The sequence below is a fragment of the Lepisosteus oculatus genome, chromosome 8 (genome assembly GCF_040954835.1).
Source record: "Lepisosteus oculatus isolate fLepOcu1 chromosome 8, fLepOcu1.hap2, whole genome shotgun sequence".
Taxonomy (NCBI): Eukaryota; Metazoa; Chordata; class Actinopteri; order Semionotiformes; family Lepisosteidae; genus Lepisosteus; species Lepisosteus oculatus.
In genome coordinates, this window is record NC_090703.1 from 50,191,478 (window position 1) to 50,212,570 (window position 21,093).

A 21,093-nucleotide genomic window follows, 5' to 3' on the forward strand; every position below is an offset into this window, starting at 1 on the left:
CCGACCGCAGGCGCTTCCGCATCGAGGTGCTCTCTTCACAGTCATCTGACCAATCCGGCTCTTCCTTTCTGACTGAAGCGTCTTCTCCTTTGAGGAATTGCAGACTTGCCCCCCCCTTTCTGATGAACAGTTTCGTGTTTCAGCGAATGGTGAAATAAAATTAAAAAAAAATACTACAATCGAGAGCGCTTGAGGGAGACATGCTGCCCAGCCTCCAGCCGGCATGCGAAGCACGACAGCGGACTGACTAGGACCGACCGCGGTGCGCTTGATCTCCGACATGGACTTCGGCTGGGCACTCGTCGTCGGCTTGTTGGTCTCATCAGCATGCTTCTTCGAAAGTTGGGGTGCCGCGATTCAGGTGGCATTTCTGTGTACCTGGTGGTGGTTTGGGTTCACGGTTACCCCGAAGGACAGCCTAGCCGAAACAAGCACTCAGACGGACGCGGCGGTGGAGACGCTCGGCACGGTAAGTTGCAGATAAAACCGGTATCTGCTTAGTACGAAAGCAGCGTTTGTTCAGCTACTGAAACTTTATGTAGCTGCACTGATCACAGAGGCTAAAAAAAAAACTACTGCCTCCCTCATACTGGAGAGATGGCAGTACTGTGCGGCTGTGCTGTATGTACAAAGTTCAGAATGACAAAATCTTATCTACTGAGAAATGCTTTTTAAAATTATGCGGAACGCCTGATTTAAAAAAAAAACACACGAGTTGTTGCTCTGTGTTTCCATGTCGTATGCTATTCAGCCAAATGAAAAATTATTTACCCATCTTTGTACTGCGTTTATAGAGGTTACTCATACTGATACTGATGATCTTCACTTCCTCAAGATGTACCCAGTACGTTACTCTGTGTGTTAAGCCTGAAGTCGAATTTCTCTGTTGAAAAATAGCTCTTGTGGGTTTCCACAGGAAACCGAGGGTGAAGAAAGCATGACTTGCATTGTTGAGACTGACTCTAGGATCCAGGCTCTGTGCCCGCAGGCTGACTACCCAGTGGTGAAGACTGCTCTAAGGCAGGGTAGGCTGTTGCCCCAAGTGTTTGCTGAACAAGTCACCCCTGAAGCTTCACTGGGGCATTTATAACATTGAATGTTCTTTGTGTTCTTTGTGAACCATCTCACAAAAATCTCACACTTGGTACTTCAGTGTGTGCTCTGTGTTCCCCGGTACTCCAGTGTGCGTGCTCTGTGTTCCCCGGTACTCCAGTGTGCGTGCTCTGTGTTCCCCGGTACTCCAGTGTGCGTGCTCTGTGTTCCTCGGTACTCCAGTGTGCGTGCTCTGTGTTCCTCGGTACTCCAGTGTGCGTGCTCTGTGTTCCTCGGTACTCCAGTGTGCGTGCTCTGTGTTCCTCGGTACCTCAGTGTGCGTGCTCTCTGTTCCACAGTACTCCAGTGTGCGTGCTCTGTGTTCCTCGGTACTCCAGTGTGCGTGCTCTGTGTTCCTCGGTACTCCAGTGTGCGTGCTCTGTGTTCCTCGGTACTCCAGTGTGCGTGCTCTCTGTTCCTCGGTACTCCAGTGTGCGTGCTCTGTGTTCCTCGGTACTCCAGTGTGCGTGCTCTGTGTTCCTCGGTACTCCAGTGTGCGTGCTCTCTGTTCCTCGGTACTCCAGTGTGCGTGCTCTGTGTTCCTCGGTACTCCAGTGTGCGTGCTCTGTGTTCCTCGGTACTCCAGTGTGCGTGCTCTCTGTTCCTCGGTACTCCAGTGTGCGTGCTCTGTGTTCCCCTGTATTCCAGTGTGCGTGCTCTCTGTTCCTCGGTACTCCAGTGTGCGTGCTCTGTGTTCCCCAGTATTCCAGTGCGTGTACGCACAGTTCATCCTGGCCTGGTATGATGCCCCCGAGGACGGCCAGCCCCTCTATGAGGCTCTGCAGAGGGAGTTCGACCTGGCGGTGGAGTACATCATCGCCCGCGCCTGGAAGATGGAAACATGCGTTCTCTGCGTGGGCTCCCTCAGGATCCTCACCCAGCACCTGAAGAACACCAAGCAGAAGGAGAGGTGACGCAGCCGCCTGGGCTGTCTCCGGGGGGCGGTGTGCTGTGTGAGATTGACTGCGCTGGTTACGTTTAGTGTTCGGCTTCTTTGTGTCACTTTCACTGTCCAAACGCAAGGACTCCGTGCCAGTTGAGATCTTCCTCTGGAGAGTGTTTTATTTCCTCTGTGTGTCGCTCCTGAATCCGTGGCTCTGCCAGGCACTTGGTTGTAAAAGCCTGTGTTTTTCAGGGCTTAAAGCTGCAAAGTTGGCCCGATGAACAAAAAATGTTTGACATTATCGCTTTTTTATTGGATGTAGATTTGTCTTCCGGTATAGTGTAACTAAAGAGTTAATGTACTATAAATACTGGAGATGATAACCATCCTTGTTGACTCCTTGTCCCGCTGTGTGCGTGCCCGTGTGCCCGTCAGGAGGGTGCTGTTCCCGTCCCGCGCGGAGGAGCTGGCCGTTCTGAGGACGTTCGCCTCGGCGCTGGTCCGCAACCTGCTTCCTGCCCCGTTCTGGCGCCAGGAGTGCATCCAGTGCGTCTTAAACGAAATTGTGGCTTTGAAAGGTGAGCGCCTCGGCCCTCCTCCGCACACTCCTAAAGGCACAGCGCGCTACCCATGATGCACGGGTTCTCAGAAGGGGGGGGGGGCAGCTGCCCGTGGTGCAGGGGGTCAGGCGGCTTGGGGTGTGGAACCCCATCGATGGTCAGCGGGCCGTGTGGTCAACCGGCAGGGTTGCGGTCACTGGAGAGGTGGGACCTGGGTTCTGGGTTCGGCTTGATCTGCATCCCCATCCTCACCTGTGAGTCTGGCCTGGGAGCACTGGGAACATTGGGAACTGGGGGCTGACCAGGACTAGTGCAGTAAAAGAGGTTGGATGGCGAGGGAGCGCTGGGAGGGACTTTAGGCCCAGTCCCCTGAGCTCCGGCGGAGGACAGGGAAACGACGAGGACACGGGGAAGTGGTAGAGTGGTGGGGCTTGGAGGGACTCTCTCATTGTGCAGATCCAGCCCCATCATCCACGTGCACTGATTGATAATGGACAATCACCCGAATCCGAAAGTTTTTCACTGATGTACGTTTAATCATTTGTTAGAGTGTGTACTTATTGTGAGAGGTTTTTCATGAAATAAAGTTTATTGTGATAGGAAAAAAAAGAGGTTGGATGGGTTTGGTGTGATCAGAAACAAAGGGACGCTTCTTCCTTCGGAGGAAGACTGGACAGCAAATATCCAACCCAGCAGCAGTAGTGTTGGATACTTGTAGTTTCTTTACAGCCAGAACAGGTTGGAATCCCCTGCCATTCAGACACTGTCTTCATTCTCCATGTGGTGAATGTGCTGTTTATGAAGTTCTCCAGTTTATTGCAGCTATTCACTCTGGATACAGACAGGCTGGCTGGACAGAAAGTCTTTGTTAGCCTCCGATAAAGACTTCCTCTACAGTACGAGAGGCTTGCCGACTTGGTCTGTAATGTGGCCTTGGTTGTTTTCCCATCAGTACTGCAGATGCTGGTCAGGTGGTTCTCAGCCCCTGACAACCTGAACCAGCTGGTGGTGAGCTGCCTGGACACTGTCCTGCCCCAGAGTGCTGCAGAGGAGAGGGCCAGCGCAGAGCCGGAGGAGTGTCCCGGACGGGAAGACCACAGGGGAGGAGAGTGAGTGAAACCACTTGCTCCCTGGAGCAGACGGGTCGCTTTTCCAGTGTCTGTGCAAGCTTCCTCCTCTGTGCCGCGCTCTCACGTCAGCAGGGTCTGGACTCCAGGCTCCGAACAGGTGCTGTGGTAGCCATGGCCAAGGCACTTGATTCGGATCGCTCCGGTAAAGACCCTGCTGTAGAAATGAGTCTCCAGGTCATACTCCAGGTCTCATCAAGTGAGAATCAGTTCTCCAGTGGCTTCCTAGGTAAAAGAGGCCAATAGAAATGTTTAAACTGGTTCCTCGAAACGTTGTCAACATTTCTCATTTTCCTTCCTTCCTCTCTACCAGAACACTAATTATTTCACAAGTAATGCAACTAAAACTTGAAAGTAAAGCCCTCTCTCACTGGAAATCGTAGACTTGTAGAGAGATCCCATGTTACTGAATGGCATCTTTCTCATTTTTTTTTCCATCCACATTTTTGTCATCCAAGTCAACTCCTAAAATACAGGGTTTGTTATTTATAATTAACAAAGGAGGAATCTCAAAGTTCAATGTACAAAAACCTGTGCTACAACTATTGGTATTTTCAATAACCGAATATCTTAGGATAACATACAGTAAAGTTAGAAAATTAAAATATTGATGTTGATTGTTGTTACATTTCTCCCATAAGAACCTATTTTTCTTAACATTTTCTGACACAGGCGCTTGCAAATTTGTATTTTTCATCTGGTGTCATGATGTTTTTGTGTCGGTTTGTTCCCAGAACGGCAGAGAGTGCAGACAGCGCTCTGAACGATCAGCCCAATAAGAAGAAGAAAGGTGAGAGAATGTCAGAAGGGCTGCAGTGAGAGAAGATAATTTGGCTAAATTGCTTGTGTTGCTTGTTTGAAAAATGTCATGAAGCCTAAGGTGGTCAAAACAGTTCTCAGACATGTTTGCTAGATTTTTTAAGTGCCCTTTTAAGTGCGCCCACAAGCTTGGTGGAGCATTCGAAAGTTTCTTTGCACTGTGTTGGTTCCTCGCCCAGGTCAGAAGATTAAGGAGCACCTGTCTAAGGTCCTCCAGAAGCTGAAGCCCAAGGACAGGAAGAAGCGCAAGACGGTGGCGTGTGAGAAGCAGCGCGATGGCTCTGACCACGCAGGGGGCCTGGAGCCCAGGTCACTATTAATCCAGACCAGCCAGTCTGCCGAAGACCTGGAGGAGCAGTCCACCGCCAGTCAGGACGACTCCTGTAGTGTAAGAGACTTGCTATCTGTCTTCTTCTCACTGATCACCTACAGCTGACCAGAAGGAAACTGACGGGCACAGAGAGCATTTTATATCAGTTGCTTCAGGTATTTTGGCAGTGGCATTCCTCTGTTTAAATAAACCCTGCAGTATATGTGTGATTTAAATCGGAATATTATTGAACATGCTTAAAAGATTTAGACTACAAGAGTGTGCCTATAGGAAGGTGACGAAAGAGTTTGATCTCTGGACTTGAAATAGACATTTCTATGTTAGATGCATCTGGATGAAATACTGACGCGCACTAAAGATACTGTGTTGTCCGTGTGGGAGTGTAGGAAGGCACAGAGCTGGAGACTGACAGCATGGACAGTTTCTCCGAGGACATGATGGAGTTCAAGCTGCCCTACGAAATGTGGTGTGTTGGATCCTGGAAGGTGACGGTTACTGAGGTATGGCGTCACGCCCTGAGTGACAAACTTATCTATTATTGGATTTGCAAAGCCAAACCTGTATTGATTGTATAAATGTGTGACTTAATATTGTGCTTTTTTTCTTAAATTTAGAATGGCTAGTTATCATTGTTGCAAACAACCCACCCAATCTGGAATAGCCAGTTCTGTTTCTCTTCTCGACACATAGAGATGTAGCCTGAGAGCGCACATGGGAGACGGTGGGGGTGGAGCCTTCTCTAGCCCCGCCTTCCTTCCCACATTCCATCCACTTGCCTTTGCACACAGGCAGCACAGCCCCTTGCAGGAGTGCTGATTGGACAAGAGGCGGATCTCTCTCCCGCTGCCCTGTATGTCTGCATGAGGTCGTAGGGGGTCACCGTTTTGCAGTGAGAGCCCTGGCTGATTAATCTCACCCTTTCCCTACTGTATGTCTAAACTGCATAGTGTGAAAAAATACACACTATACTAAATTTTTAGTGCTTGAAGACAGCGAATCTCTGGGGCTTTGTCATCATTTTTGCCCACCCAGTATGACTCCAGCGGAGCCTCTGTCTTGCACTGCAGGTCCTGGAGGAGAACCAGGAGCTGATCTTCACCGTGCACCTGGAGGAGAAGGACAATGCCGATGCTCTGCAGTGGGACGTGAGGAAGTCCCTGAGAAACTTCCAGGCCCTTTATCACAGTCTGCAGGAGGTGAGGGGTGGGTTCATGCCAATCACAGGAGCACATTTTCAGTCTGGAAACCACCACCAGTGAGATATCCAGCAGACGAACGACTTCGCACTCCGACACCTTCAAATTTCAGAGGGCGGAAGCATTTGAAATGCTCTAATTAAGAAAGTCATTGGGTCAAACAAGGGCCGGTTAAGTAACCGAGAGTCTAGCTGGAGTGAAGTCCATCAGCAGTGGACAGGGGGATTGTGATTAGGAAGAGCTGGTTTAAAGGGATTGGTTACAGTCAATTTTGTCGCTCTGTATTAAGATGTTTGTTTTTTTCCAGACTCCTAACTTACCGTCAATATCGGATGTTCTGGAAAGTAAGGAGCAGGCAGCGGATGCTGAGGTTCGAGAGAAGATGAGGGCGAAGCTCGAAGAGTTTTTACAGGTACAGCGCATCTCAGGAACACCCTGAGCCCCGTTTCTGACATGAAAAGTTCAGTGGTCCCACAGCTCTGTTGTTTTTTTCCCCTCTGTCTTGCACAGGAGCTGGTTTCGAAGAGCCCGCAGGGGTCGAGCCAGGAGGTCTTCCAGTTCCTGTGCCCCTTCGAGAAGCTGCTTCACTCGGGCGAGCCCCTGGGAGGGATGTGGGACCTGCTGTGCAGCCTGGTGTCCTTCTTCACCCCACCACAGGAGGAGGAGGTACAGCCTGCCCTGTCCGCACACTGCTGCCCTCTCCTGGCCGTCTCTGGAAGAGCAGGCCCATTATAGAGCACTTACAGAATGTACAAAAGAACAAAACCACAGTGCAGCACTGCAGACCTGACTGGATCATCTCCCATCTGAGATGTTAAAGCGGAAAATCAGAGTTTTGTTAAGTTTGATCCAACACAGACAAAGGTGTTTTTTGTCAGAAACAGACTGTGGCCGTAGGGGAGAAAAAAAATCTTTCACTTCCGTTGATATATTTATTTTCTGTTCTAAGTTTAATTGAATTTTTGAATCATTTTAAGAAGGTCCTTGATCGAGGCAAAATTGGAAGTTTGTTCTTGTGACAAGGTGCCCTAGTCATCTCCTTGCCTGTGCTGTGGTAGAATCAAATGCATTCGCACTCTGGCGATGGTTTAGAAGGCTGTTATCCTGGGGTTTGTGTTTTGAAAGGTGTCTGCATTAGTCTGCCACTTGAAGTGCAGCTGCCAGTTATAAAGTGTGTGGTTCAGGGAATGTGACTCACCTGGTACCCAGTGGCTTGCTTGTCATCCTCAGGGTGGCAGTAGAGATGGTATTGAATGCCCCAATGGGGTGCCACAGTGCCTGGATGGTGACAGCCCAGGTGTGGGCTTGGAAACGGACACTGGGAGCTCCGGAGACGTCCTTGGCTCCTGTCCTGCCAGCCTCCCCAGCGCCCACACCAAAGAGCCAGCAGACAGCAGCAGAAACAGAGACGCCCGAGCAGGTGATGGGTCTGCCAGAGTCCCCTGGCCAGGCGGAGCTGGTGCAGCAGAATCGAGCCACTCTAACCTGGAATTCAGGGAACTCCGGCCCGACTGGCACCCTGGTCAAGCGGATCTGCCAGAACCTTGTCCCCTCAGCAAACGGCTCTCCGTCTCAGCCGATGCCCTGCAGCGCAGTTTTGGGGACGGCCCGACTGCCCCCTTCAAAAGTTTCAAGATGAAAAAAGCCAGCCGGTTTCCGAGAGGGCCCGGGCGTGGCCCGGCCACCGGAGAACAGGCCCAGGAGAGCAAGGAGAGGAACGAGAAGAAGGGCCAGGAGCAGCAGCAGAACAAGACCAGCAACCTGGACATCTCCGCTGCTGTCTGCGATCTGCTCAAGGAGATGGGGGGTATGTCCCGAGACTGCACACAAGTGATTCCCGATTCCAACACGTTCCAGTTGCACTGTGGCTTAATGTGCTCTTCTGTGTAGGATGAGCCAGGGAAAAAGGTGTCCCACTGCCTGTGGTTCTTTGTGTGTACTGCCTTTGCTTGTGAAACCCTGTTTACCACATCTGAATTTGTATGAGATCTGTTTACTCTGGAGCAAATAGTTTTTGCAGTATAGGTCTTTGAATCAAACACAATCCATCGATCCGTTTTCAAATCCACAATATGTAACAGAGCCTAATTTGGCCAGCAAGGCAGGGTACATCCTGGACAGGACACCAGTCCATCGCAGCGCGCACGCGCACGCAGGGTTCATGAAACACATCTGTCAGTGACACAAATGACTAAAGAATTTAATTCTTAATTATTCTCTTTTCAAAATGGCAGTTTAAGAGTCCGTTATCTGCACTGAGGGCGATTAAATAAAAACGGTTTGAATCTGCTATATGAAACCTTACGTAAATGTTTGTCATTTTCTTCCAGGGAATATCTTTGTTAACCTGGCTCGTTTTGTTTGCAAACTGCCGGTGCTGAACTTGGAGAAGTAAGTAGACTTCTTTTTTCTTCTGTAGCTAGTTGAAGGCTAATGCTTTTGTTAAACTGTGGAAGTGAGGAAGACTAACTGCAGAGAATGAGAAGCCCTGGTGCTGCAGGAGGTGAGGAAGGGCTGACAAGGCAAGGCTGTGCGATGTCATAACCGGCCAGCAGCCTGCAGTGTGCCGTCGGCATAGAAGGAAACCACAGTCGCTCAGGACCTCAGCAGAATGCCTCCGCTGATGTAAGGAGCCGAGAAGCGAACTCTTCAGCAATTGCGTGTCGTACTCTCTCATGACGGTAACTCAGAAATCAGGCCAGGAAATTCTAAACGGATAGTGGCACTTGTTTCAATCACCCTGTAATAACTCAAGGCCTTCAAGCAATAACTGATGATTCGGAATAACTGATGTTGCCTGCCATGCCAGACGAGGCGCTCACCCGGCAGAGCTGTGGCCTCACGTCTGTGCGTGTCTGCCGCTCTCCAGGAACCTGGACGCTTACTTCAGGACCCTGAACCTCACGGAGGCCCGGCTGGCCTCCTACATCGACACGCTGCGGGAGAAACAGTGGCCCGCGGGGCAGCCGGCCGGCCCCAGCCCCGGCCCCAGCCCGGCCCCGGAGAGGACCGCCGAGCAGAGGGCCGAGACCAAGCAGAAGGCACGGGAGCTGCTGCAGACCAAAGTGCCGTGTGAGTGTGCCGCGCCCCCCCCCCCACTCCCGTCCGGCCCCCCGAGAGCCGGGGCTGGAGGGCGATGTGTTAACGCCGGCCCTTTCTCCTTTTTTCAGATTTAAAAAAAGTCTTAAATAAAAGCGACGTCGATGCCATACTTGATGTCTTCCAAAACGAAGCAGAGAACAAGAAGCTGGTTTATGTGAGTAGATCTCTGTACAGGACACGGAGTAATGCCAGACATGATGATAGCGGCACTGTGTGTATAACTCTAGTGGTGTTAGTGGGGCCAGCAGGGGGCGCTCACCCTGTAGTCTGTGTGGGTCCTAATGCCCCAGTATAGTGACGGGGACACTGTACTGTAAACAGGCGCCGTCCTTTGGATCAGACATAAAACAGAGGTCCTGACTCTCTGTGGTCATTAAAACTCCCAGGGTTTCTTGAAAAGAGTAGGGGTGTAACCCCGGCGTCCTGGCCAAATTTCCCATTGGCCCTTACCAATCATGGCCTCCTAATAATCCCCATCTCTGAACTGGCTTCATCACTGCACTCCTCCCCACTGAGAGCTGGTGTGTGTGAGAGTACTGGCGCATCATCCAGGTGGGGCTGCACACTGGTGGTGGTGAAGGGGATCCCCGTGACCTGTAAAGCAAGTTGAGTGGGGTGTCAAGAAAATTGCTTTATAAAGTGTAAGGAATTATTATTATTGTTATTATTATTTATTATTAATAACAATAATTAAAACCTTTGCTTATAAGAAGAGAATAAAGAGCACCAAAGAAGCCAATTAACAGAACAGTTTTTTTTCTGTTTCTCAGCTAACTCATCACAAGGTTAATGAGAGGGATGTGAGCCTTCCTGTTCTGTTTCTGCAGATGTTGCTCTCGTTCCTGTTGAGGAAGCTGGTGCCCGAAGACCCTTCCCTGAAAGTGCCAGCCTTGTCCTGCCTGAGCAGCCCTCTGTGACCCCGAGCAGAACCGCCACAGGGGGGCGCTGAAGCAACTTCAAGAGCCGAGAGCCTGTATATTGAGACTAAGTACATCTTGGAGCTCTGGTGTGACGTGCCAAACACAGTGTAGCTGGAAGGTTGTTAAACTCTTGAAAGGGTCCGAACAGGACGTATTGGAATGTCCTGCTTCTCCTGGGTTCATCAACATGCTTTTGTGTAGTCGTGCAGTTAAATTTGCACAACCCGTTCATCATCTGTATCGTACGCCACCGAAGGCATCCACAGCCTGCGTGCTGTAAAACGTCCCTCTGCGTTTCCTCAGATACGAGAAGAGATGCGTTTTGTGTTAAAAATCAGTTGTTTCACATTCCTGCGGTGCCCATCGAGTGAGCATGTTTACATGTTTATAGTCTCCTTTTTTGTTACTTTCTGTATCGACTCCTATTAACCCAAAGTAATAAATTAATATGAGCCGTAATGGGTGGAAAAGGCACAATTAGATTTTTTTTTCCCCCTCGTGGCAGGGTTGTTTCTTCCGTGACCACATGGCCACTCTAGGTTTGAGAGGGCGTAAGTGCAATTAAAATGATTTTATTTAGCTCTGGTTCCAGTAAAGTGCTCTCTTGACAGTTTGCTTGCAGCAGGCTGTGGTCCCCTCAAAACAAGGAATATCTCACTGTGAATTTCTCGTCTGTTACTCGTTGACTCTTTGAAACTCTGATTCTGCTGTTTAACACGGATGCTGCTATTAACACCAGACCTACTTAACTCTGTGTTCCTCCCAGAATCCTCCTTCACCCTCTTCTGAACCAGCGGCAGGTTGGTCGGTTTAGCAGATTCTGTACGGGGGTGAACTGCGAGACTTTATTGTACAGTATTTAATTTTAATTTGGGAGGAATGGTGGTTTCTACTGTAAACGGACCAAGTTAGCCTAGAAAACGTACATACAGTCATTTTTATAACTTTTAAAAAATACTTCTGCTTCAGAGTAGTATCGCACAGAATTAATTTTTGGATGGTTAGAGTCATTTTCTCCTATTTTTAATGGAAAGGGATGGGGGCAGATTCACTGAGTTTTAGCAATCCTGAATATGTGATCCGTATTGAGTGTTTTGAACGTTACCAGTTGCTGAGGGCACTTTGTATTTCTTGTGTTTATCCATAGGTATTTCTTGGATTATGCTTGTTAATCATTTTTCAATAAATTACATTTATTTTAATTGTCTTTTTTGGAATTAAAAATATTCAGATTCTATACACTAAAATTTTGCTTTATTTGACTTAATGACATTACTGTATCCATAGTCACAACTACCTATGAAATCGTGACCTTGTTCCATATTTTTGGTCTTATTTCAGCCCTGGAAGACGTCTGTTAGATTGAATAGTTTGGCGACATATAAATGTTCGGTTTCTGTCAAATTATAGTATGGATTATCGTTTAACAACAAAATTAGTACTGATTGCCAAAGATGTCACTGAGTGAATACCGTTTATACTTGATTTGTAATAAAGCAAAATTAACCTGCAAAGCAAATCGCATATAAATTGGGCTCGGGTTGTCAAATGCTCTTGCATGGTATACATGTTTTTTGGTGATTTCTTTAATTAGAGGACTGTTTAAAAAAAGGGCATTTGTCGGGGAAGCAAAAACGTCTGGTTCACGCTCAGTATTTCAGCCCTGCAGGTAAACATTTGACGCCAAGACTAACCCAGCAAAGCAATGAACAAAAAAAATCACATTGTGATCGATAGGCTTCTGAAACCCGGAGGAGGAGGAGGGGGGGGGGTTGTCGGCGCAAAACACGTCTCTTTCAAAACTTGAGCTCGCAGTAACCGGAGTACTGGAGAATTGAACAGCCGCTGCTTTATTTTCCCCGACCCTGGGCGGTGGAAACGGGATTTAATGTTGGGTGGTTTTGAGCCGGGCCGAGCCCACATAGGGTTGGTCCTCCCCCACGGCAGGGCGGCGGAGTTGGTATCGCCCTGAGTCCTCCGAGTTCCCGGCTCGGGAAACAGAGCCGCACGGGCGTCAGATACGTCTTCGGTTGTGGGGTTAAAAAAACCGAGTCGCGCTCGACTTCCCGGCGTCTAAAATCAGAAAACGACCGCCTTATGTTTCATTTTTAACTTTTTTTTTCCTCCCTCCCCCTTCACGAAGATGTCAACCCCAGCTAGACGGCGTTTAATGAGAGACTTCAAACGGTAAGAGGGTCGAAGGCTTCTTCGGGCGTTTTGTAGCGACCGAAAAAAAAAAAAAAAGAGGAGGCGAACATGGCGACTATTCAGAAACTGTGCGGAGTGGGACCGAGCGCTACGCAAGTTTCGCAGCGTCCGCCGCGGCGGAGACCGCGGGGCCTACGCGAGCAATGTGGCGTAACGGCCGTTCCGGGATAGGGAAGAGTTTTGATGACAGGATCTCTCAGAAACAAGGCAGTGTGTTATTTTGTGTTGTCTCTGTGAATCAGGCTGCAGGAGGACCCCCCTGCGGGCGTCAGCGGAGCGCCCTCGGAGAACAACATCATGGTCTGGAATGCGGTTATTTTCGGGTAAGTGGCGGGCCGTGCGCGTTTTTAATCCACCGCCTTTATTTTCCGTAGTCGAGTCGGTTGCCCTTTCCAGCCGCCGGGAGAGAAGCGCTGTGGCCGGGAGAGCCGGTTAGCACCGGGTCCCGGGAGCGAAGTTTGTGAAGACAATTGTGCGGACAGCGTCTTTACGCCAGTGGCTGGCTTTTTCCTTCCCTTTTCTAGAGACGTCAGCGCTGTCGAAGTCTCTTTCATACCCAGTCCGTGTGCCTCCAGCTGGGCAACAAGTATGACACGGTGTAGGGTGGTTATTTAAAGCACCTGGCTGCGCGACACGTATCCGACACCTCGCGTTAAATACACGTTTTAGGAATTGCGCGATTTTGTTTTTCCTTCAACGTTTTATGGAGCAGTCTTGCGTTACTGTCTCCGTCGCCGGTTTTTCATTTGAGTTGTTCCGCATGGCCACACGTTTTTGTTTCTGACACAGAGTCTGTCCTTAGTTTGTTGGTTTGTTTGTGTTTTTGGTGGGGGGAAGGGGGTGTGTGTGTGTGTTGTGAAATGTCCCAAGGAAAACATAAAGAAGACCGCCCCCCCCCCTGTCCTGCTTGTCCTGTTTATCACACAGTTGATTCTCACACAAAAAAAACAGAAGCCGACTGTTCCTGTCGTGTGACGCGTCTACATCTACAAGGAAATGTTAAAAAGCGATCAACTATCTTTTTTTAATACTCTTCTCGTACTTTACATTGAATCGTCCCGGGTGCGCTCTTTCAAGGCGGACCAGCGACATCAGTTCAGCGATGGTACTTTAAAAAAAAAAAAATACAATGTGACTATGCGTTTCTCTGGCCTGTTTCCAGTGGGGCTTTGCAGTCCAATGCGCGACAGCTGGTCCGTGGAGAAGACGCTGCTGTGTCGGTGGCCGGTCCGGTGGTGTTAATGCACTTTCCCCGGGTGTCAGTCGCGTAACAGGTCGTCACACAACACCCCGACAGGCCTTGAGTGGCGTAACAGGCGGTGGTTCGGTGTTGTCCTGCTGGGTCATGGATCACTCTGGTGCCTGGGCTCCGAAACTGGGCCAGAGCCGGTCCCGGACCCCGCTGTCCGCACTGTCGGGCTCTTGAGCTGCGACCAGCATCGACCTGTTCTAATTGCGCTTGGATTCAGTTCGGGCTGAATCTATTCCATAACAGCAGACACATCGCAGAGACTTAATTCCTTATTGGGGGAAAATAGAAAAAAATAAAAAGATCATTTGCAGTGTCTAAGGGTGGACGGCATCAACGCTGCCTAGATCTAGGCTGTTGGTTGAGAATTATGGAAATTAGTATGCAAAGGAGTTCAGACAACGCTGATGTGTGGTGTCTCCTACCTGTGGGATTAAGGCTGGTTTTTAGTAACTGGATTAATGGTAGTACCACACCCAAAGAAAACTAACTAAACATTTCTAACCCACAGCCTTGTTTCTGAGCAATCGGATGAGGTGGCTGAGTAAAGGGTGTGATAAAAGTTTCTGTGCCTTGCATTCTTTATTAACATAACAATGAAGGAACCTGGTGACACGTTTTATACTTTTTTACTTCTGTTATAATTGCACGTCTGTATTTTTTTAAGACTTCCTTTGTTCATACAAATGCGATAGGCAGGTAATGGTATATTTGTTTTCCTTAATGCTTTTTCTGCGCTTTATTAAAAAAATAGAACCACAGGTTTCACTTCTATAGAAATCTAAAACCTGAGAAATGAATGCTGTGTTCACAGTAGCCCTACCGATAGTGTTGCCACTAAGGTTACAATGACCAGCTCTGATGTAAATGGTGATTAGTTTTTAATCTCAGATTAACCTTCTAGATTTTCTTTGTTGAAGGAAGAAAAACACTTTTTTAGTTTGTGCTTTGAGGTTCACTAATTCTTTCTTTTTTTTTCTCCTTTCTGTAGCCCCGAGGGAACACCATTTGAAGATGGTAAGTTCCTAATTGTGATTTTATTCATTCAATATGTAATGGCACCAGGCACCATTGTGCCGTTAAATTATTGTGGATTTTTCTAGAGAGTGGTTAGATCTGATATTAATGTCACGTTTAAGAGTCAGTTTCTGTTCCCTTGTTTTTATTTGGATTAATTCCTGAGCAAGATGTTGTATTTGTTGCATGTTAATAACTTAAGAGACTAAGCAAAGAGATTTAATAAAGTATCTAGGCTGTAAGTCCAGGTGTGTGCATCTGAGTTTAAATTCAGAAATAAAGAATTCATTTCTGTAGCTGGGAGAAAGTGTCTGATTTCACTGGAGAATATCTAGTCCTTTCCAAACTGGGCTGGATTCTTGTAGGCCTGTACACAGAGTGAATCAGTGGCAGGTGAGACCATGTGCTTTTTATCCTCCTGGCTTTGGTAAGAATAAAGAGGCTGGGAGTGTGAGAGATGCACACTGTTCTTTGGTAGAATTCTAGAAAGACAGGAGAGCCCAAGTTCCCTGCTGCACCTAGTTCTGACTGACAGTATGGAGTGGCTTGGCAGATGCAGGGTTATTTGTTGATCGTGGAAAGGGAACAAAAGATTCAAGTAAGGTTTCACGTGGAGTTGGATGTCTGACATTCCAGGTGTGTGTGTGTGTGTGTTGCTCCTGTACACCCTGCACAGTTTGTGACAGCGGATTGTTGGCGCAGAGCACAAACCCCAGCGCTGGAGTGGTGTGTGGAGATACTAGTCGCTGGTGAAAGGGCAGCAAAGCGAGCACAGCCTGTGTGTTCGGGTTTCATTGTAAGGGGAGCTGGCACCTTGCCCTTCTGGCTTAAGTGTAGCAGCTGGGCTTTTGATGTCACAGCGCACAGAAGGTACGGAAGTAAACTGTGTTAGGTTTGGAGTGCCACCCAGGAGCAGGGAGTTCGACTGTGAGGAAGGTGCCAGACAAAAGGAAGTCTTGCTAGGGATTACGCCTTGTGCTGCCAAGGTCCCTAAGTAATGACCTGAATATCTCGGATTTGCACCATAGGAAAAGGTCACACAGAAACTCTTGTCAGTTTATTGCTGCAAGTGCTGCGTTGGTGTCTAGTTCTGTTGCTTCTTTTTACCATTCGAAACATTATTTGGTCATTCAGTCCTAGTGTGGCCTTGAAGATTTTAATAATCAAAGAGCTTTACAGGTCATGGGGATTCCCCTCCACCACCACCACCAATGTGTGGTCAACCTGGACGATGCAGCTATCATTGAGGAGGAGAACAGAGCAATGAAGCCAATTATTTGGAGGCCATTATTAAACATACCACTGTTAACATCATGGATGTAACATTTAAGGCAGGAGCAGCGGGTGATTGGCTGATCTTTAAATAAGGATTGCATTGGAAGCTGTCATTTCATAATTATACACGTACCCCACGTTTCCCTGTCTTTGGAAGACTGGAGCCCCATCACTGCTTGCTGTTTGACTGACTGGCTTGTTCTGTGACCTTAGATCTGTCTGTAATGGAGTTTGCACTTGTGCCTTCTGCTGAAATGCCGTCTTTGCACTATTCTTCAGTGATTGTTATATCAGAAGGGTTAAATAAGGCTGTGCCTATTGGAGGAATTGTTCTAATCATTAGTATTTCTGCAAGTAATTGTAGATGCATAAGTCTGTAAATTTAGAAGTTGGCACCAATGTTTAATGAGTTGAGAATATGATGATGAATATAAAATCTTTAAATTCTGTAGAAGTTCTGTGTGCACACCAGAGTTCAGAGATGCTGAAATATTATATTCATTGAGTTGCAGGATTAGGTTTCATACTCTTACTTTTTGTGGTGTTTGTATCTCCATTTTTGCTAAGCTGTTTTAAATATTTTTGCAGCAGGAGGTGAAAAACAAAAGCTTATGTAGGACTTCTCTTGATTTCCAGGAACCTTTAAGCTCACAATAGAATTCACAGAGGAATATCCCAATAAGCCTCCTACAGTTCGCTTTGTTTCAAAAATGTTTCATCCAAATGGTAAGTTAGTTCACTCATTATAGTGGCAGTTAACGTGACAGCATGTAGACAACATTTATGCCTCTAGAAAATGGCAAGCTTTTGGTGCACTGTGGGAAATATTTGTAAAGATTAACTTTTGTAAAAAGATGTCAATGCAGTTGGTGCAAACCTTCAGTTTTACCTTTTATTATGGATTATATATGTTGTTGTTTCATATTTCTGTCCATCCTCCCATCAGAATTTGTTTATCATTTTATGTAAGTTTAAGAACCATTATGTAGTAAATACAAACTTTATAAAAAAGTAAAGTCTAGTATTTGAGTTGTTGCATAATTTATTTTCTTTCTAAAGAAAATATATGCATTATAGTTTCTTAAATGATTTTTTAAAAAATGATTCTGGTTCAGAATTTCATGCAGAATACAGATTTAGACAGAAGTTTATAAATTACAAGTGTTTATTTAAAAAAAATGTATTTTATTCATTAATTGTTGCCAGACAATAGATACACCTCGTAGAAATGTGAACTTGGTGGTGAGCTGACTTTATTTTTGTATGATTTATCGTGGTTTTCTCTGTTATTACTTCAGTTTATGCAGACGGTAGTATATGTCTGGACATTCTTCAAAACCGCTGGAGTCCAACTTATGATGTTTCCTCAATCTTAACTTCTATACAGGCAAGTAGACCTGAAAGGTCTTGGTTTGTTCTTATTAAAAACAGTGGTCACTTCTGTTGGGGAAATACATCTGCTTTTTTAAACAGGGCTTATGAATTTGGAAAATCATTTTATATCACCTTATGTTTGAAATGGTAGAGCTTTTAGGGAATAAAAGCAGGTCAGGTCATTTCAGACAAGCTGATACACGGTCAGGTTGATGTGCCGGAGCCCTGCTGTTTGTAACTCACGGCCCTTGCCTTTTACAACTGAGTGTGATGTGGTGATGTGAGCATCACGCATGTGTAGAACACGTCTCCCTGAGGACCATGTGTAACTTGTTACCACTTGAAAGGAAAGAATAGGCACTCAAACACCAGAGGGGAAGGAATATAAAATTTAACTTGCATGAAAAACAAATAGCAGGCAGAAAGCGAACGTTGTTTCCCCTTTTTATATGGGCCTAAAAGTAGAAATAATTTCAGTGGCTAGAGGGCTTCCTAGAAAATAAACTTCATCAGAGTATGTAAATGTGCTCTACGAGACTTAAGGGAAGTGGTTCCCAGTCGTGGCACTGGTGACCCCCATACCTGCTGGTCCTTGGAGAATTGAAGTCTGACTTCATCTAAGAAGTTGCTTCAAGGGAACATTTGCCCTCCGTTTCTAGCTACAAGTTCAGGAGTTTGTTTCACTTGCAAAATAAAATGGCTGAAGCGCCAGCATGTTTTAAGAGCTGGGAACAAACAGTTCAGATTATTCCTGTTGTTCAGTTAATGAGGAGTTTGATTGTATAACTGAGGGCTGGGCTGGAACAAAAACCAACAGGCATGTGGGTCACCAGTGGGGAAACGTTGCTTTAGGTCACGAGCTAAACTTCAGAGACGTTCATTGTTTTTTTTTAATGTCATTTTTTTATGCCCCCCCAGTCTTTACTGGACGAGCCGAACCCCAACAGCCCAGCCAACAGCCAGGCAGCCCAGCTGTACCAGGAGAACAAGCGCGAGTACGAGAAACGCGTGTCGGCGATAGTGGAGCAGAGCTGGCGCGATTGTTGACCTCGCGCGGGTGCGCGCACACATCGTGGACAGTATCCAGCCTCGAGATTGACGAAGGAAGAGAAGACACACATCTCTTTAAAAAATAATAAACATCACGTTTCCGAATTGCCATCCTCCTCCTCCTCCTCCTAGCATCATCAGTACCGTAATTGTTGCAAGATAGAGTGCCGCTGTGTCGTCATCGCCTTCTCCCTCACCACTCACAACCTAGCCTCCTGGACAGGATTGCACCTTCCTTGAAGTAAATGTACCACACTGTACCTGGGTTACTTGCGACAGGCGTGTCCGTTTCTTAATCTTCAGATTTTAAATCTGATTTTTTTTTTCTGTCTTTCCTCATGCAGCTCGAGCAGGATTTTTTGTTCTCTTCATTTTTTTTTGTCGAGACTGACGTGTGTACAGTTCTGTTCCAGGTTGCATTAGCTGTAAAGGGCCGTTCTTGTAATAGGGATCAGGGTCCTACTCATCAGCTGGCTCATGTTGACACAGTGCAAGCCTTTTTTTTCTTTCGTTGTTCCTGGAGTTTAAAATGGTTTTGTCTGTGTGTGTTGTTGCTGTTGAATGAGGTAACTGATGATGTAAATCGTAGACAAACAACCTGTCTTGCAGTTTCTTGACGAGTGTAAGGGAAGAGCTCTCTGGATTACAGAATAATGGTATCCATTTTAAGAGCTGCTAATGTCACTTTCTCAATTACACATGTATGCATCTGGTTTTACAATTGTATATGAGCTGTGGCATTTCACATCCCTACACTCACAGCCGTTTCAGAAGTGAAATACAGGTGACTTGGCAGCAGTCTTTCACAAATTACATGAACGAACAACATTTTGTCATAGAATAATCCAATAATTCTTAATATTTATGTGCTTCTTGTTGATCTATAAATTGACTAATTCTTGGGAACAAGCATTTTCTAGGCAAGATATAGATCAGATTTTTATAAGTTTATTTACATATTGCAACATCAGAAGAGTTTTGGATCATGGAAGTAGAGCAGGAACCTTTTTTGTTTTCTGGCAGCAATCAAGGTTTTTGAATGCTCATTAACACCAGAGGTAAAAAACTCCTAAACCGAGCTCAACTTAATTTAGGATGTTAAGAGCTCTACACTATAAGCAGAGAAGGTTATCCCACCTGCAAGTGCTTCTTCCTCTAGGCATTTCAGGGGATCAGCTCTTTTTCGTGTATAGGTCTTTGCTATTGCAAATGCTGCATGTTTTGCTTGGTGACTTTTATAGGTTCTTTTAAATTGTTTCTGTGACCCTTCCCCCTCAAAAAAAAAGCTACAACAAAAGGCCCATTGAGTGCCTGAAATTGTCATTTTCTACAGATACTGGGCGAATGCAATGATATGAGAGTGATGAGACCATGTCATTTCTGCACATGGGATGTTCCTTTTTCTAATGCACATGCTCCACAAGTGACTGTAACTGCACTAGTAACCCATGTAAGAAACTGTACATTTTCTCACTTCTTGTAAATAAAAAGATAAAAACATTGTTTGGTGTTTTATCTGGATCATAGGCTGGTGACTTTTAATAGGTCAAATGATTCAGGCAAGTTGCTTAGCTGCAAAAGCATTGGGATGAAGAGATGGGATTATTTATACCTTCAAATCAGAATCTCCCCTCGGATGAACCTTGAAGTATACAGTTCTCATTATCACAAGGACCATTTATAGGGAAAACTACAGTTTACTTATACCTGTGAAGAACCTGAAGTAAATGGTTTTAGAAATCTGGGTGGCAAGTCTTTTATACAGCAGTAATTGGAACTATGAAAGGTTTATGGCACTAAATTATGAGTCCTATACATAAAATACCTTTTAGTAATGGCAAAAATCATTTATTTTATTTTTAAGACCACGTTTCAGCCTAAGGCTCTTTAGGTAGTAAAGGGGATACACTTTACACCCAAGTATTGTCAGCCCTCAGAGGGTAGTGTAATGGAACACTGATAAAGCAGCATACACCTACTTCTAATGAACTGTCCCCTTCCTTCTGCAGAAGCTTTTTAACTCATTTTGATTCTAAAGCTGACTCCACGTGCCGCCTGCAATGGAGTTGGCCGACAGGACAGTCTCTTCTAATATAAAAAAAAACTGACCAATGCCATTTTGTAAGATATTCACAGTTCGAAAACACATTGTAGTGCAGAACTTATTGACAAAAATACTGTATTTGTGCTTTACATACATCAACCAAGAATTAACCATTTTCTTAAACAAAATCTTTCGTTAAGCCATGAAAGACCTGCATCCAAATAAGAGGTATAATTGTTACAACACACCAGCACCAAGACTGTTTACACTTGGATATACTGTCCTTAAATTATTACAATTTACAGAGAGAGCACTGTTGTTCTAGATGATTACTTATTTTCCCCCTTCCTGAATTCAGGGTTATTAAAAACTGTAAATGGAGACGGGAAGACCCTTGAAAAATGAAAATTAATGAAACCCTTAACTAGAGGAATGGAAACCAGATGTGTCATTGGTATTCATATGAAAAAAAAAACGTTTGCATTTCAGTGGTCACTATAGTCCAAGACCCTTTGCTTACAAAGACAGCTGTGCTTTTTAAATGATCCTACACCGATGACACTGTTCAAGAAGATAGTGAAAACTCATTAACACATGGAATATATGATGCTGCAACTACATGTTATTTCTTGTAACAAAAACTGTGCTGCACCACCCAAATCACTCTGAGCTTTCCTTTCTTTCTTTGCATTCCTTCCACCATCCTTTTCCATGCACTGACTTCTCTCTAACACAGCGTTTCCAGTCCAGGACGCCAGAGGCTCTTCAATTTTTGTACTACCCGAGGTGGGGTTTGTCTATCGCTCACTGAGCTGGTCTTAACCACAAAGGTATCGTTGTGTCTAT

General features: G+C 46.1%; 2 protein-coding genes across 2 annotated transcripts; both read left to right on the top strand.

Moving 5' to 3' along the window:
• Positions 1-40: 40 nt before the first annotated feature.
• On the top strand, positions 41-11,277 carry LOC107077902 (uncharacterized). Its single transcript, XM_015351572.2, has 16 exons — positions 41-469; positions 917-1,025; positions 1,795-2,002; positions 2,411-2,553; positions 3,488-3,644; positions 4,397-4,452; positions 4,661-4,869; positions 5,199-5,312; positions 5,880-6,008; positions 6,316-6,420; positions 6,519-6,674; positions 7,239-7,815; positions 8,339-8,399; positions 8,878-9,080; positions 9,179-9,264; positions 9,938-11,277. The coding sequence occupies exons 1-16, from the start codon at positions 281-283 to the stop codon at positions 10,025-10,027; spliced, it is 2,592 nt and encodes an 863-aa protein (XP_015207058.2). The 5' UTR covers positions 41-280; the 3' UTR covers positions 10,028-11,277.
• A 608-nt stretch (positions 11,278-11,885) lies between these two features.
• On the top strand, positions 11,886-19,703 carry ube2a (ubiquitin-conjugating enzyme E2A (RAD6 homolog)). Its single transcript, XM_006632895.3, has 6 exons — positions 11,886-12,217; positions 12,481-12,561; positions 14,479-14,504; positions 16,416-16,505; positions 17,078-17,166; positions 18,072-19,703. The coding sequence occupies exons 1-6, from the start codon at positions 12,174-12,176 to the stop codon at positions 18,198-18,200; spliced, it is 459 nt and encodes a 152-aa protein (XP_006632958.1). The 5' UTR covers positions 11,886-12,173; the 3' UTR covers positions 18,201-19,703.
• Positions 19,704-21,093: the final 1,390 nt, after the last annotated feature.